Here is a 16,163-nt window from a genome sequence, read left to right on the forward strand (position 1 = left end):
GGTTATGAGGCGTGACAAGTAGACGCCGAAGCTGTCAGCCCTCACTGCGTGTTCCACACGGTCGCTTCAGGAAGAAGCCACCTTAGTCAGGACCAGAGAAGAAGCCACCTTAGTCAGGACCAGAGAAGAAGCCACCTTAGTCAGGACCAGAGAAGAAGCCACCTTAGTCAGGACCAGAGAAGAAGCCACCTTAGTCAGGACCAGAGAAGAAGCCACCTTAGTCAGGACCAGAGAAGAAGCCACCTTAGTCAGGACCAGAGAAGAAGCCACCTTAGTCAGGACCAGAGAAGAAGCCACCTTAGTCAGGACCAGAAATCATTCGAAACTGTCTTGAGAAGTGTAATGTGTGGCATCTAGTGACATTCCTACACGGTCCACTGGCATTCTCAACGGGAACACTTCTCGTTTGGAAGCAGCCTCATAAAACTACAGGCAGCAACGACCTTGGAAACGCAGCGCATCTCACACCAGTGTGCATTAGCGTACAGTTTTGGGAGATCACAAAAACTGGAATAAACCTTCCTGCAGAAAAGTTGTGAGAAAAGCATCAGCATCTACGATTAAGGATCGAAGCACCATGTTCACAGTCATCAGTACCTGGCTGGCTGTTTGTCAACAAGCTCACACAAACACGAGAAGGTAAACTGTAATACACAATTACCTTGGGATTTAATGGGTCTCCAAACAGAATATCTACAAAATCAAATTCCGTGGTTCACATTTAATTAGTGCAATGTCAGTGAAGTTGATAGCCGGCATTGCGTTTCCTGAATAAGTACTAACATGGTTTAAATAGTTAATCAAAATTGAATCATACGAAAGATGTGACTTTTTGCCACAAATAAAAACAATGTTACTACATGTATGATAATACTTATTATAAAATGTACAAATAATTGCGTATTCATGTTAAATAGTTATTTCATCTGTCATGTTTGGATAGGACCCCTGGGGAAAACAAAAGAAGGATTCATTGACTAACACTAACAGTATCGTTATGTTAGGTACAGTAGACGGGTAGAACAACAGACATATGTAGAGAGAGAAAAAAGACAGATATACTGTTTGGAGGTATCTGGTTGGAGAATTATTTGAAAAAGATTTTCCTGCTTCAAAAAAAGTAGGATTGAGCTATCAATTAAGTAACATGACAGTACAGGGCTGACACATTGTATAATATTTGTTACTATGATGATTTAAACAAGCGCATTAGTAACAGTTCTTATTGTGAGTACCATGAACATTTGAACATGTACAAGAATATAGGTTGATATAGAGTACCAGCCCATCAACAAAAGTCTGTTAAATATCCAAACATCATTCCACACTTGAACATCCTTTCAAACACATTATCTGAGATCATATAGAACATACTGTTTACGTTAAGGTAAGGAGAGACACCGCAGAGGGACTGGCCCAGTGGAAGCACACTAGCCACCATAGTGGAAGCACTAGCCACCATAGTGGAAACACACTAGCCACCACAGTGTAAACACTAGCCACCACAGTGGAAACACTAGCCACCATAGTGGAAACACTAGCCACCATAGTGGAAACACTAGCCACCATAGTGGAAGCACACTAGCCACCACAGTGGAAACACTAGCCACCACAGTGGAAACACACAAGCCACCACAGTGGAAACACAGTAGACACCACAGCTTCAGCAGGTGCTCTTTTCTGAGGAGGGTTTGTTGTCAAAATTGATTTTCTCTTTTCCTTCACATGATGCTCAGCTTCCTCCTCATGGGGCCTGTACCATTACTGGCTTCTGCAGGGGGTAGAGAGGGGGGGAGAGGGGGGGAGAGAGAGAGAGGGGGGGAGGGGAGGGAGAGAGAGAGGGAGAGAGAATGAGAGATAAAACGAGGGACAAAATGAAAAAGGATTAGGAGATTGAAAACTCGAAGCTTTTCACATCCTTGAATACTCCATGAGTGATGTGTAGTTATGTGAGATCATCCGAATCCGTCAAACCAGAAATGTTCATCATTGGTAATGTGTGTGGGGCTGAAACCAGGACCTGTGATGGAAACGTCTCAGGGTGAACCACTTCACAGAACCAGAAGGGCTGTCGCGATGAGATCGTGTTATGGATAATTCATGGTTTAGTTCGAACTACGACATAATCATGTGTTTCAACTTTCAGGGAACATTTTAACACTTTCTGGAATTAAATGCAACACTTTCAGTGCAGCTTACGTTTGCACAGTTTCGAATGATTAAATGTTTTGATTGTTAGTCGAAAGAAAAGAAAATATGGTTTGTATCAGTGTTGATAGGCTCAAAAAAAGATACTGAACGTGTTGCAATTCCCAGAAAAATAGAGCATGCATTCTGCCACAATTAAGTATAATTTACAATGGTTTAGCTCTGATGTAAAAGTCACACATGTTGCCTCAAAACAAGCAATCCCTCCAACATGTAGATGTCCATGACCAGTTCTTAAAACATTATAGGAGAAATGATTCTTCTGATTTGACAAAAATCAGTTTTGTTTGCAATACCATTTTAACCTCTAAAGTAAAAACCATAATAATTTGTACAAAAGAAATAAAAACGGTTAAAAAAAGAAACATGACCGCACAGCAATGACCAAACAAGAGACCCCTGGGAGACAAGAGACCACCACCATCAGACAGACCAAGCACCCCAAACAGACCAGCCCCGCCCAGGGCAGACCAGCCCCAGACCACCCCAAACCAGCCCCAGGTAGACCAGCCCCAGACCACCCCAAACCAGCCCCAGGTAGACCAGCCCCAGGTAGACCAGCCCCAGGTCACCCCAAACCAGCCCCAGGTAGCCCAGCCCCAGGTCACCCCAAACCAGCCCAAGATAGAACCAGCCCCAGGTAGCCCCAGGTAGGGGTGAGCGTCAGGCAGGTCGTACCGCACAGGAGGGCTTGCGCTTGGGCTTCCCCCCCGGGTTCCTCTGGGTCAGAGAGCCCCTGTAGAGAGAGTTCCTCACAAACACGTCCGTCTGGTCTGGAACACACACAGCTACAATGTACACACCCTAAGACCTTACCTGTCTTACAACATCTCCCAGTGGCTCCTACCCCAGTGTGGCCCTTCACCTTGTATTTGGTGTCTGATTTTATCTACTGACGTGCTATAGGAACAACTGTCATGATAGCGCCACTACATATACGTAGCTAGAATTAATAATAGTGCTTCTCTTTTCAAAACTCTCTGTGTGACAGAGTTTCTTCACTTCTGAAAATCTCACTGAGGAATAAAGAAGTGTAACCCTTTGCTGTTTGACAACATGAACCTGAATATATTCTACTTACTGTGTGTATTATCATGCACCAACCTACCAAAGCAAATTCCTCATATGTGTAAACTTACTCAGCTCTTAATAACCCTGATTATGAATTAATACATAATGATCCCAAAGATCAAAAGATCCCAACATGACCTGACTTAAACAGCCTCCAGACTCCCTAACCCTAACCCAGAGCACCACGTCCCCTATGTCCCAACCTGAGGACCGTGGGGTCTCTGGGACTGTGGGTCTCTGGGACCGTGGGTCTCTGGGACCGTGGGGTCTCTGGGACCGTGGGTCTCTGGGACCGTGGGGTCTCTGGGACCGTGGGTCTCTGGGACCGTGGGGTCTCTGGGACCGTGGGTCTCTGGGACCGTGGGGTCTCTGGGACCGTGGGGTCTCTGGGAGTGTGGGTCTCTGGGACCGTGGGACTCTGGGACCGTGGGGTCTCTGGGACCGTGGGGTCTCTGGGACCGTGGGTCTCTGGGACCGTGGGGTCTCTGGGACCGTGGGGTCTCTGGGACCGTGGGTCTCTGGGACCGTGGGGTCTCTGGGAGCGGGCTGGCAGGAGCCCTGCTGGGGGTTCTTACTTGTGGGAAAGTCGTGGGAGAGCCGTCGTGATTGGGACGGGATCGCGGACTGAAAGAGACAAAGAAGAAGAGAAAAGGTGAATGTTGTTGTGAGGATGCCACACACGCTAGAATCACACCTCAGAGAGCAGACTGGACCTGATAGCATAGTTCTAGTACTAATACCTATAATAGTAGGGTTTCACAGAATGGTTTCACAGATACACTACAAAATACTTCTGCTATCAGTGTGTGTAGTTAATGTCTCTGCCGTCTGATCCTGGCCACCCTACCTTCCTCCTGGTCTTATCCACGGGCATCCCTGCAGCACTCAGAGCAGCAATCCTGTTCTCAATATCCGACACCTGGAACCAAGGCAGAAAAGCTAATTAACACTTCACATCATATGTACTGTACATTATATTATTAATGATTTACAAGGACTATCATTGATACAACACTTTCCCAGCATGGGCAGCACAAAACATGACCAACACGAAATCCAGCGTTTGAACATTCAGGACTGAAGACCCTCGGTCAGATTAAACGTTTGGTTGGAGGTTCATCGTGGCTGCTGTGCGTGAGGCGAGCCGCCCACCTCGGTCTGAGAGGTGTGGACGCTGGCTGCGGCCCAGGCCACCTTCCCCTCTAGCTCAGACAGCAGCGACGCTTCTCCAGGTCTCGGGGCCAGGGTACCGGTGCTGGAGGGGGGTCTTGGGGGGCTGGCATCCCCCCTCACGCTGCTCTGTTCTGGGGGTGCTCTGGTGGTCGTTGGCCTTCTGGGCTCGTCCTCCTCGGAGCTCAAGCTGTGGTCGCTGATGTTTACTGTCAGCTCATCCAGCTTCCGTCTCAGCTGCAGTTCCTCCATGTCCACCTGGATCCACTGCGGCTGGGGAGGGACACTGGCTGGGGCCTAAAGAGAATATCCCCCAGAGATGTTATGGTTTCGGTCAGGTTTTGAGGTGCAATATCTTCAGCTGCTTTTGTTGCTTTCAAGGGTTTAAAAAGGAATCACATCGGACATCGAGTAGATTTCACGAAAAATGGCCAAACACAAAATTATTTGAAATATTGAATTAGGGACATTTACGCAAGGCTGTTCTCGAAGGGCCATGGATTTCCCCCTGACAGCAGATGGCTGGAATATTAGGTCAAGTCTGAATCCACACTCATGTGCCAAATTATTGATAATAGAAACTGTGTGTGTGTTTAGAGAATGCACTCAGGGTTTATCTCTGAGAGGCAAGAGGTCCGAGTGAAGGAGTTTCAGTTGTAACAGTCTGAAACACTGCAAGACTGTCTGACGATGAGAACACAGCAGTTAAATCTGCCTTCAGTCTCAAACATCATGCTTCTAGACAGAACTATCCCCATTTGACATTGATGGAGTGTTGTGTTCAACACCGGCCTGTTGTCTAGAGGGGTGTTGAAGTACCGGGTCAGAGGGCGGAGTCACTTTCTGCTCCAGGCGGCTCAGAAGGGTCTCAATGGCCGACATGCGTTTGTTCAGCTCACTGATCTAGGGAGAGAGAGGATGTGGGAGTGAGAGGATGAGGGAGAGAGAGAAAGAGTGAGATTGAGAATACAAGAGATTACATTTTCAGATAAAGCACTAAAAACATTTGGAATGCCAATATAACTATAAAACAGCTTACAAAAAGAGAGAAGGCATCAAAGATCACATAAAACACGTATGGCTACTAATATTAAAACAATTCAGCTCTAAATTTAGTGACACTATGAATTTACAACAGTACATCTTAACATATAAATAACACAGGTCTCTGGTAACTACTACATGAGTTAATCAGCCTTGATTGTAATCAGTCCCTGGACCACACTGCCATAGCGAAACCAAAGGCAGCGTATGGTGGATTAGAAAAACACAGACTTCTGGGAAAAAGCTTGTTGACTGGCTTCAGATGAAAGATAGACTGATGTCATGGTTTTCTTTGATGTCTGATGGACACATGTTGGTCTTCTGTCTCTCCTCCATGTTCTCCCCTCAGCTACTCTGTCAGGCGAGGGCCAGCTGTGAGACTAATGTAGCGCGCCGCCGCTGCGGCGTATCGAAACTCTGCTAGAGAAGACTGACAGCAGGAGGTAACAACACCGTTTGCTGTGTTGATAACACTCATCCTGTTTGCTGTGTTGATAACACTCATCCTGTTTGCTGTGTTGATAACACTCATCCTGTTTGCTGTGTTGATAACACTCATCCTGTTTGCTGTGTTGATGAGACTCATCCTGTTTGCTGTGTTGATGAGACTCATCCTGTTTTCTGTGTTGATAACACTCATCCTGTTTGCTGTGTTGATAACACTCATCCTGTTTGCTGTGTTGATAACACTCATCCTGTTTTCTGTGTTGATGAGACTCATCCTGTTTGCTGTGTTGATGAGACTCATCCTGTTTGCTGTGTTGGCTGTTTTTTGAAGCATTTGTCCTGGTTTTATCTTTGTTTTGATTCAGATAATCTGATTGGATGCGTTTACCTGTGTGTGTGTGTGTGTGTGTGTGTGTGAGTGTCTGAGTGCGAGAGGGAGTGAGTGTGCCAGCTCTCCTCAATACCGGCGGAGGAGCTGATTGGCTGAGGCTCTCCTGAGACGCCAGGCTGCGTCGGCGACGGTAGAGCGGGAGGTGCCGGAAGTCTTCCTCCTCCTCTTCCTCCTCGTACCCGCTGCGGAGGAGAGCCCCGCTGGTACTACCAGCCGAGGAGTGGCTCACCCTGGACAAGGAACGAGGCCTCCTGCTCTCAGGGAACAAACCATCGTCTGGAGGGAGAGGGAGGGAGAAGAGGGAGGGAGGGAGGGAGGGAGGGGGAGGGAGGTAGGGAGGGAGGGAGGGAGGGAGAGGAGGGAGGGAGGTCGAATGAGTATTCACAGTGTACGTGTGAGTGTGCATGCTCTTGTGCACAAGTCTACGCCCCCATCCTTTATTCACCATAGCGTCCAGACTTGTCCAGACTGGCCCGGTGCTTGGAGCGGAGTTGGACCTCTGTGCTGAACTCTGGGTCTATGTCTACTTGTTCCTCCAGGATCTGCTGGAACATGGATGCCATGTCGGCCTCGGCGATCATGGACTCCCTCCTGCTGTCCAGGGCGTCTTGTGGACACTGCAGACACCAGCCACTCTTAATACAAACACCCTCAGGAAAACACAGTCTTTCTTTCATTATAGAAAAGCAAAAAATAATTATCTTAATATAATTCAAGGAGGACGGCGAATCAAACAATAATGAAATAACAACAAATAACAAATATTATAAAACCGGACAAAGGCGAACAAACAATTCAGAGTTTGTCAGTTAGTGGAGTTGTTATGGAAACAGCAAAACAGGGATAGTATTAGCAAACTTTTTCCCTTTTACTTCAAAATGAAAACACTGAAGTGGACTGAAAGATGACACATCATGTATAAGTGCCACGAAGGAGTCTGTATCCGCTCACAGACACACTTGATGTGGTTCATTCTGTCACAGCTCAATATCTCTCCAAGCTTGCTTTCATCTTCCTAGCTGGCTGTCAATAGACAAGAGGAATTGTGCAGCAGAACACTATAAGAGATAAGAGAAGGTGCTATCAAAGAAAATCTATATTTACAACTAAACCGAAGCTTTCCTGCAACGATCACGTCAGATGCTTGTTGAAAGGGACAGATATTTTGTTGATAAACCATGGAGTCGTCTTCTGGATGGTTTTATCATTGTTGCTGCAGTTTCCACAACCATATTATTATGCTTTCTGAGAAGCTTTGCTTTTTATGATTCAATTTGATCTGATTTATCAGATGCAAAAATGCAGTCGGTAGCGGAACAGGTCTGTACATAAGATAACAGGAACAAAAACACCAAAGGCCTTAAACACTTCAAATACATTAAACAAGTAAAGTTGTTAAATATCTATTGGAAGCCTAGCAACACAAGCATAAATGTTGTTGTTTTTCCCCCTACTTTTTGAAAAAGATTTTTAACAAAGAATTCCATTTTAGTAGCATAGTTTGGTCTTTCACTGGTGTACATATACAGTATATAATGATTGGTAAAATTGGCTTACTTAACTGACTCAGTACCATATTAGTTCCAGATGCCACAGAACAGAAACACCTTCTGACGGTAAACGCAAACAAAGTTAAAGAAGTAGAAGAGGTCTATACCTCCTGGAGTCTGTTCAGAGACCTTTCCAACTGAGAGATGCAGAACCCACAAGTCTCTAAACAGTTACAGCAGTGCTGTACAGTATCAACTGTCTGGATGTTAATGGGTTGAAGTGTTAATTACTGCCAAGCAGAAAGAGAGAAGCCTGCCAGTCCAATATAATGCATATAGAGAGTCTGCTCACTGCATGCCAACTGGAAGCCATTTACTGTATTTTTTATGTGTATTAGTTTGTGTGCATGTGCAGAAGTGTGTCGGTCCATACATATTATTTTATATGGATGTGGGTGTGGTTACACAGTTAGCATGGAAGATCCCAGCTCCAACATTAACCATTATCAAGACAAGTTGACCACAGGAAGGACTTGAGGGTGCCCCGTCGGTACCTGGTAGGACTGTCTTCTTGAGTGGGTGGAGTAGTTGGGATCCAGATCAAAATCAAAAGGTTGAACCGGAAGAAGCCGTTTGGTCCTTCTCAGCTTCATAACCCCAGGAGAGGTTGAAATCACCATCACAAGAACAGGAGAGGACAGGAAAGGATATGAGAGGACCGAAGATGGGAAAGATGTAACTCATACCTTTCATGCACTTCCAAGAGACAGAAGATCAAGAGAAGTTATTTTGTAACTGACCTGTTTTCTCATTCATGTTGGGTCCTGCACTACCCTATCAGAACCACTAGAGGGTGATCTTTCAATATAAAACACAACAAGGGACAAGGTTGGACGAGAACAACACAAATAAGTGTCTAGCAGTAATCCTGTTGTAACTGCTGAACGGACGCAGCATTATCACCATCCCTATGGACGTGTGTCACGGGGCAGATGGCTGAGCGGTTAGGGAGTCGGGCTATTAATCAGAAGGTTGCCAGTTCGATTCCCGGCTGTGCAAAATGACGTTGTGTCCTTGGGAAAGGCACTTCACCCTACTTGACTCGGGGGAATGTCCCTGTACTTACTGTAAGTCGCTCTGGATAAGAGCGTCTGCTAAATGACTAAATGTAAATGTGTGTCATTCACGGTGATGTAAAACACAGAAAAGGGTGCTTGAATAGGGTTCAAGCACCCTTGAACCCTATTGCAGGGTGCAGAAAAGGGTACTGAATAAACATCTCCTCGGCAGAGGGAATGTTTGAAAACACGTCGGGGGTGTTCTGTAGTCTTACGTAGCTGATGGAAACCTCAGTAGACAGGGGGGTGGTAAGTTTAAAGAAGAAGTAGTAGCTAAGCGTTCTCAGGCACTCAAATGCTGACGCCTGGAATGTCTAGCGTGATTCATGACGGCCTCCGAGTTCTCCCACAAAGCACCAGGTACGCCGTGCCATACCTAACCCTTCCCAGCTGTTCTGTGCAGTAGGGGCACACTTCAAAGGGACCTCCCCTCGTACCATGTGAAGATGAACGCAACAGCACGAAACTCAAGCCAAACCTTGTGAACAAGCATGCTTGGTGACAGACTGGGAGCAAAAAGCTCACAGATGTTGAAACCATACACCCAGGAGGAATGAGGAGACGACTGTCGAGGTCACGATGAATTAGGCAACTGCCTGTATCTGATGATGCACTGTAGAGGCCTTGTCTACCGGCACAAAACACACGCAGGAAATTTGTGCCCTGTCCTTTGAAGCATTGACACCAAACATAATCTTCGTTATAAAGGGACTTTATAAAATTGCATACTGTATAAATGTATCTAGACTCATGTATGGACTAGGTCCAAATGTTATCAAGTCCAAATTGTATCTTTTAATCCATCTATATATTTACTACAAAATCAAAACGTTAGCGCCATGTGAAAGGCAACAAGTGTCAAAAGCCTGACAGAGCTTTCGACACATCAGTCTGTTTTAGGTTTCAAGGTCATGATGTTTCCATCATAGATTACCAGTGAGAAGACCCCGCTACTGAGCTCTCTTTGGTATAATTGGCATCTGGTTCCTATCTGCAAGATAGAGGGCTGTGTAGTTTCTCAGTGGGAGTTAAGACTCTTCTCCTCCTGCCAAATCCTGTTACCATTAAAAACAACACTACATCATTACCAGTAGTATCATTAGCGTACATTTCTTCCTTATTTCTTTCCTTCCTTCCTTGATCCCTTCTTTCCTTCTCACCTTCTTTCCTCCGTTCCATCTTTCTTACAGTAATTTCCAGAGATTATACCAGATGAGGCCTGGGTGAAACACTATTTGAAATCCTTTGGATTCCCAGTTGTGGTCTTCTAGAGTGATACAACACTTTGACCAGTCCAATGGGAGGGACCCTGTTTAGGTGAGGATTTGTGGAGGGAGATGCAAAAAAATCCACAGAGGGAGATGCATACAACTACATAAAATTATGTTATAAATGTACATAAAGTATTCTACTTCAAGATGATACACACAGTATAAGCTAGTCCAGTATGGAGTATAGCTCAAGAGAAAGTCAGACACAGTCAAGGGGTCCTGTACCGATCTGCAGTGTTGCTCCTCTGCTGCATCCATGGTGTGTTCCTCATACATACTGGCTGGGAGGGAAGAAACAATTATGTTACAGTTTTTCTCAATTGTTTACACACAAATACTGGTACTTGAGACACAATGACCACAACATGTAACTCATGCACCAACCCCATGAACCAATTCTGCTAAACTACAAGCACAATTCCTGCTTTACACTCAAATTGCAGTTCTAAAACACACTTTTTTCAAAACACTACACACAATTCTCTGCATTTGGCACAATTTTCATGAAGAAAATCTTTTGTTTTCACAAGGAACACACTGCCATTCAAATACGCACACTGACTCATCGCATGGACAAACACCTGTCACACAGTTTTACAATTAGCAATCAGAGCTTTAGCATAAAAGGGCAACAGGTGACCTCTTCTGTTTTTGAGCAATGGATGCCAACATTGGAAACGGAGGCAGAGGCAGAGGAGTGAGAGTAAGAGGAGGAGGACGGGGAGGACGAGGATGAGGAAGGCCAAGGACCATAATCTCTGATGAGATCCGAGCCGCTTTGGTTGACCATGTGGTCAACTATGGTCTAACAATGAGGGAGGCTGGGCAAAGAGTACAGCCAAATTTGAGCAGGTACACTGTAGCATCCATCATCCGGACTTTCCGAAATGAGAATAGGTAAGAAATCTACTCTCACTACAAAATTGAAGTAGGCCTACTGCATATCAATACAGTACTCAATGAGTACAGTAGTACAGTATTGCCTGTGGACTGTTCTGTATGACTGTAAAAATAAAGTATGTTTCAAGTATTTGGAAAATGTATTCCTACTTTGTATTCCTACACAGTATTTACAGTATTTTACTATTTGTTTGGCAGAACTGAAAGATTACCAACACAAGGTGGTCGGGAATGTCTTCTGTCTCCTGAACAGGAAACTGAAATCATGAACATGGTCCTAGAAAATAACGCCATAACATTACGGCAAATACAAAGAAAAATTATAATAATGTAACTGTATACACTATACAGTAAATGATTCTGTTGTTTTGTATGTAGACCACTGTATGTGAAACTTTGTGTTGGTTGGGATGTACACTGTGTACATTGTTTTTCTGGGAAAAATACGTAAAACATATTTGTTACCGTGTATTTCTGTGTACTGAGTATAAAAAAAATATTTTCTAATATTTTACAACACACTTATGTATGTACTGTCTGTAGTAAGTGTAACACTGAACAAAAAAAGGCCTAACTCACTATGATGAATGAAGAAGAAGTGTTTTCCATTCATCATAGTGTTTTACATTGAGCACATTAGTGTTCAAATGGTTCTTATACATGTCTATTCATATGATGGTTTGTGTTTGTCATTTGAAAACAAAATACCATTTTGAGATTAAATAACATTGTTTTGAATGTTAAGTTTAATTTTGCAGGAGAAGTGAGGGGTTTTGCCCATTGAGTGTGTGTTTTTTTGATTTGTGTGTAGAGTTCTGAGAGTATGAGGTATGCATTCAGAAAATGTGTGTAACCAATTGAGAAAAACTGTAATGTCATAGCACTGTGATCCAGTTGAACATCAGTGGGTTGAAACTTGTTTGAATGTGTCAGTGTCGCATGGTGCTGTGATCCTAGAATGGGAACGTTCTGAAAAATCCATCCAGCAGATAAGGCATCACTGAAGTGGAGGAACTAAGAGACTTTTATGAGAAACATGTCTGAAAGAAAATTATATGTTTTGGGATGGTTCTGGCAGAGAGAGAAAGAGAGAAAGAGACAGAAAGAGAAAGAGACAAAGAGAGAGACAAAGAGTGAGAAAGAGAGTGAGAGAGTGAGAGAGAGTTAGAGAGAGAGTGGGAGAGAGTGAGTGAGAGATATAGAGTGAGAGAGAGAGAGAGAGAGAGAGAGAGAGAGAGAGAGAGAGAGAGAGAGAGAGAGAGAGAGAGAGAGAGAGAGAGAGAGAGTGAGAGAGAGAGAGAGTGAGCGAGAGATAGAGATGGAGAGAGAGTGAGAGATAGAGAGTGAGAGAGAGTGAGATAGACAAAGAGAGAGAGAGAGAGAGAGAGAGAGAGAGAGAGAGAGAGAGAGAGAGAGAGAGAGAGAGAGAGAAAGGAGGGGTCTGAAGATGAGCTACCCAGCTCAGCAAAATGCACAACAGAAATCCATAAATGCAACATTGGAAACACATGTTTATGCTCAAATTAAATAGCCGTGAAATACAATCTACTCTGGCATGGAACATGCCTACACACGCACACACAAACACCAACCAAAAAAAGGAGTTTAATTAAAGTTCCCAAGCCTCTGGTACCCTTCTAATATCCCTGTTGAAATGCCAGTGACTGGCAGTGCCAGGCTAGCTCTGCGCCAGGCTAGCTCTGCGCCAGACTAGCTCTGCGCCAGCCAGACTTGGGTGCTCAAAGCTGCCCAAAACAACCACGTCTGAGATATATGAGACCATAACTGAGCTCCTTCTCAAGGTCTCCTCAGGACGGCAGACATCACTTGAAGATGAAGTGTCATCTTAGAGACTTGGGTCTAGAGAAAAACCTTCTCATTTCTAGAGGAAGATGAATCAACCATGCACTTACTGTGGACTTCAGGCATGCTGTTTGTGTCGTCGTCATGGGGAACTGGTGAAGAGATAAGACCAGGACAGTTACATTAAACAAATAAGAAGAAAATGCAAAGACTTCATTAAGAAAATATTTATTAGAAACAAAATTGGGTTGTTTAATGTTGGTTACTATTTTATAGCACAATGTATGGTATTTCCGGAAAGAAAGCAAGCTGAAAAAAGCTGAATCCCATCAGTGAGAAGGGTCCGCCCTCTGTCCGCCAGTACGCAAGCTGACTCGTGCAGTGAAACAGTAGGACTTTCACTGGCCTGATGGAGCACAGCTTAAGACAAACTCGCAGGTCTGTCAATGCATATGATTCTGTATATGTGAAGGTATACCTTTATGACCAATACACAAGTGTGTGCGGGCGTGTGTATGTGTGTTCGCACCCAGAAGTGTCGAGTCAAGTGTGTCTTTAAACATGGCATGTCTGCACATTGTGTGCATGACAAAAGTCACAAAGGAAAAAGTCGACTTCTGCGTTATTTTTTTCTGGTCAATTGAAGCCTGCAGGATTGGACCAACACAGAGACATGTGACTGGCCATCACACGACTGGCTGAGCTCAGCCAACCAGCTCGCTCCGCATCCTCCCCACAATCCTGTTGGGTGACTCAGTTTATACTGTGCCAGAAGGCACTCACCTTCAGCATTCACACTAACCTCATCTCAAACTGCTTTACTGTATCATGCTGTTTACAAGTGCTAATGTTCATTTATGATTTATTCCATTGACTTGTGTCATAGTAGTTTTTCGCGTGGCTGAAGGATATTCAGAGTTTATAAAACAAATCAGAAGTGTCATCCCAACTGTGATAAAAGCCTTTCGTCAGTGGATAAGACTTTAAACACATTAAAAAAACATAAACTATAACCTTTTAATGCAAAGTAAATATTTATTGTAATGGTGGAGGACTTTGTTTTATAACAATCACACACAGGAGCCAAGAGGCGACACCTGGTCGAGGCGGCTGGTCAGAGGACATTAGCCCAGGCCTGAGCCCAGCCTCTCTCTGAAGAGGCCTATCAGAACACAGCTGTAGGAGGATAGAACGCGGAACAACTGAAAGTTGATGGAAGAGAGTAAATAACTGTCCGATTTGGCAGAAGTCGTAAAGAGGCTTACTAATCCCCCCCCCCCCTCCCCCCCCAAAAAAGAGAGAGAAAAACGTATTTTCAGTGATCCAGAATTTACTGAGAAGGACAAAATATAGTGTACAGTAGGATCTCACTTTACGAAAGTTACAGAACAGGGTTAAACTCAGATCCATAAAGATATTTATAGCCGTGTGGCAGATGTAAATACACGTGTAATGTTGTTGCTTTAGCTACCATAGAGTAGCTACCATCCTAAATCTCGCATAAGTACATTCAATTTAGTTGCCATTCATTTCTAACAGTGAGGTGATGCTTTGGGATGGACGCAACCTGTATCAAGTCACACGCTGAGATGCTATTGACATGCAGTAACGTTAGGAGCAGCAGCTGTAGCACTACTGGATAAAGCCTTTCATTTATTGAGGATTTCTAACTGTAAGCTCCAGCTGACTGAGAGGAATGAACTCCCTACGTGAGCCCTGTCACTTCAGCTGGAGGTTCAGGTCTCCTCAGGTCAAACTGGAGGACGAGTGAGTGTGTATGAACGAGTGTGTGAGTGTGTAGGAAGGAGTGAGTGTGTGTGTGTGTGTGTGTGTGTAGGACAGGGTGATAGTGTAGGAGGGGTGTATTGAATGTGTATTCAATAAAAATAATAATATAATGACAAAAGGACAAAGATTATTTTTTGAAACTTAACGCCTATCACCGTTTCGAGAGTGCTGTTTAGATGCGAGCACCGCTAACATTAGCATGTACTATACTACATGTATGGAACAGCATGTATGATACTGTGTCTGAACACACACCTGTGAGGTTGTTCTGCGAGCCGCTGAAATCACCGCTCAGCCTCTTGAACAGGGAACGCATCACCTTGGCACTGCCGAAACGCTTGAAGCGCGACTTCACATTCTCATGGTACCACTCCAGAGTACCGATCTTCAGAACCCTGCAGAGGGAGGTGCACAGGGGGGCAGAGAACTAGGTCAGGGGTAACGATGGATGGATGGATACATGGAGGGATGGATGGAGGAATGGGTGGGTGGATACACAGGTGGATGATAAATGGAGAGGCAGAAGATGTATGAGCGAACCGACACTGGAAAAACACAGCATATATTTCAAGCAGAGCCAACAGAGACATATTTTCCACTTTTATGCCCACTTGCATAGCTCAAATATTTTTGCGGCCTAGCTAGCACTGGCTACTTTTACTGTGTGAGTCAGATGAACCTTACCTTCGTAATTGTCAATGTAGCTCGAAACGTAAAATGTTAACCCCTTTTCCCCTCTTGCTTGAAGGGCAGCAACATAGAATCCTTTGTACATTGTTGATTGTCGTTTTGGGAAGACAACCCGAAATCCTCGTAAAAAACAGCATTTTGTGTTTGAGAACTTACGTAACAGCTCGCTACCGGAAGTTGTTGACTTTGCTTATGCAATATGCGGAAGTGATGCGTGCATAGTGAATTGAAGTGGGCGTATGCAAGGAAATGTCAGTTGGTCTTTCGTCAACGTGCCAAGCGTAAGTATTGGCATTCGGTCATGACGAATTAAAGGCAAAATGTCATTTAAAAATTTGTACACATTTTAATAATCATTTGCCAACAATATATATCAATATTTTGATATTTATTCATTTTTCCTACTTGAGTTTTCATTGGTTTGGCGGCCCACCTGCATTACCCTAGCGGACCACTAGAGGGTCGTGGCCCATAAGTTGGGAATCGTTGATTTAGACCAGTGTTTCCCAACCTTTTTTCAGTCATGGCACCCTTAGAAAAGTCTCTACATGTTGTGGAACCCCCCCCCCCTGAGCTGAGCGAGCGAGCCCACTAATGTCAGTCATCTCATCCAGCTGCAAGGAAAATTTGTTGAAGGACTTTTACACGGCATCCCTGCTCTCGTCAGACGGCACCCCAGGGTGCCGCGGCACCCCGGTTGGGAAACACTGATTTAGACGGTTATAAACACTTCAGAACAGTCCTTGATATATCTGATACATGTGTTTCTGTC

The 16,163-nt window shown here is 44.5% G+C and overlaps 1 protein-coding gene across 2 annotated transcripts in view; it reads right to left on the reverse strand.

Annotated features, from left to right (window-relative positions):
* Positions 1-228: 228 nt before the first annotated feature.
* Positions 229-16,163, reverse strand: part of mlphb (melanophilin b) — a 26,415-nt gene continuing 10,480 nt past the window's right edge. For both annotated transcript variants that reach the window (XM_062456434.1, XM_062456435.1), the window contains exons 4-14: positions 14,957-15,096; positions 13,024-13,065; positions 10,436-10,491; positions 8,376-8,468; positions 6,777-6,948; positions 6,405-6,607; positions 5,269-5,352; positions 4,432-4,746; positions 4,127-4,198; positions 3,855-3,903; positions 229-1,771 (exon numbers count right to left, since the gene is read on the reverse strand). In XM_062456434.1, the coding sequence (XP_062312418.1) occupies positions 1,722-1,771; positions 3,855-3,903; positions 4,127-4,198; positions 4,432-4,746; positions 5,269-5,352; positions 6,405-6,607; positions 6,777-6,948; positions 8,376-8,468; positions 10,436-10,491; positions 13,024-13,065; positions 14,957-15,096 (1,276 nt within the window). In that variant the 3' untranslated portion in view covers positions 229-1,721. The remainder of the gene's footprint in view (positions 1,772-3,854; positions 3,904-4,126; positions 4,199-4,431; positions 4,747-5,268; positions 5,353-6,404; positions 6,608-6,776; positions 6,949-8,375; positions 8,469-10,435; positions 10,492-13,023; positions 13,066-14,956; positions 15,097-16,163) is intronic.

This window comes from Osmerus eperlanus, chromosome 3 (assembly GCF_963692335.1).
Source record: "Osmerus eperlanus chromosome 3, fOsmEpe2.1, whole genome shotgun sequence".
NCBI classification, from domain to species: Eukaryota; Metazoa; Chordata; class Actinopteri; order Osmeriformes; family Osmeridae; genus Osmerus; species Osmerus eperlanus.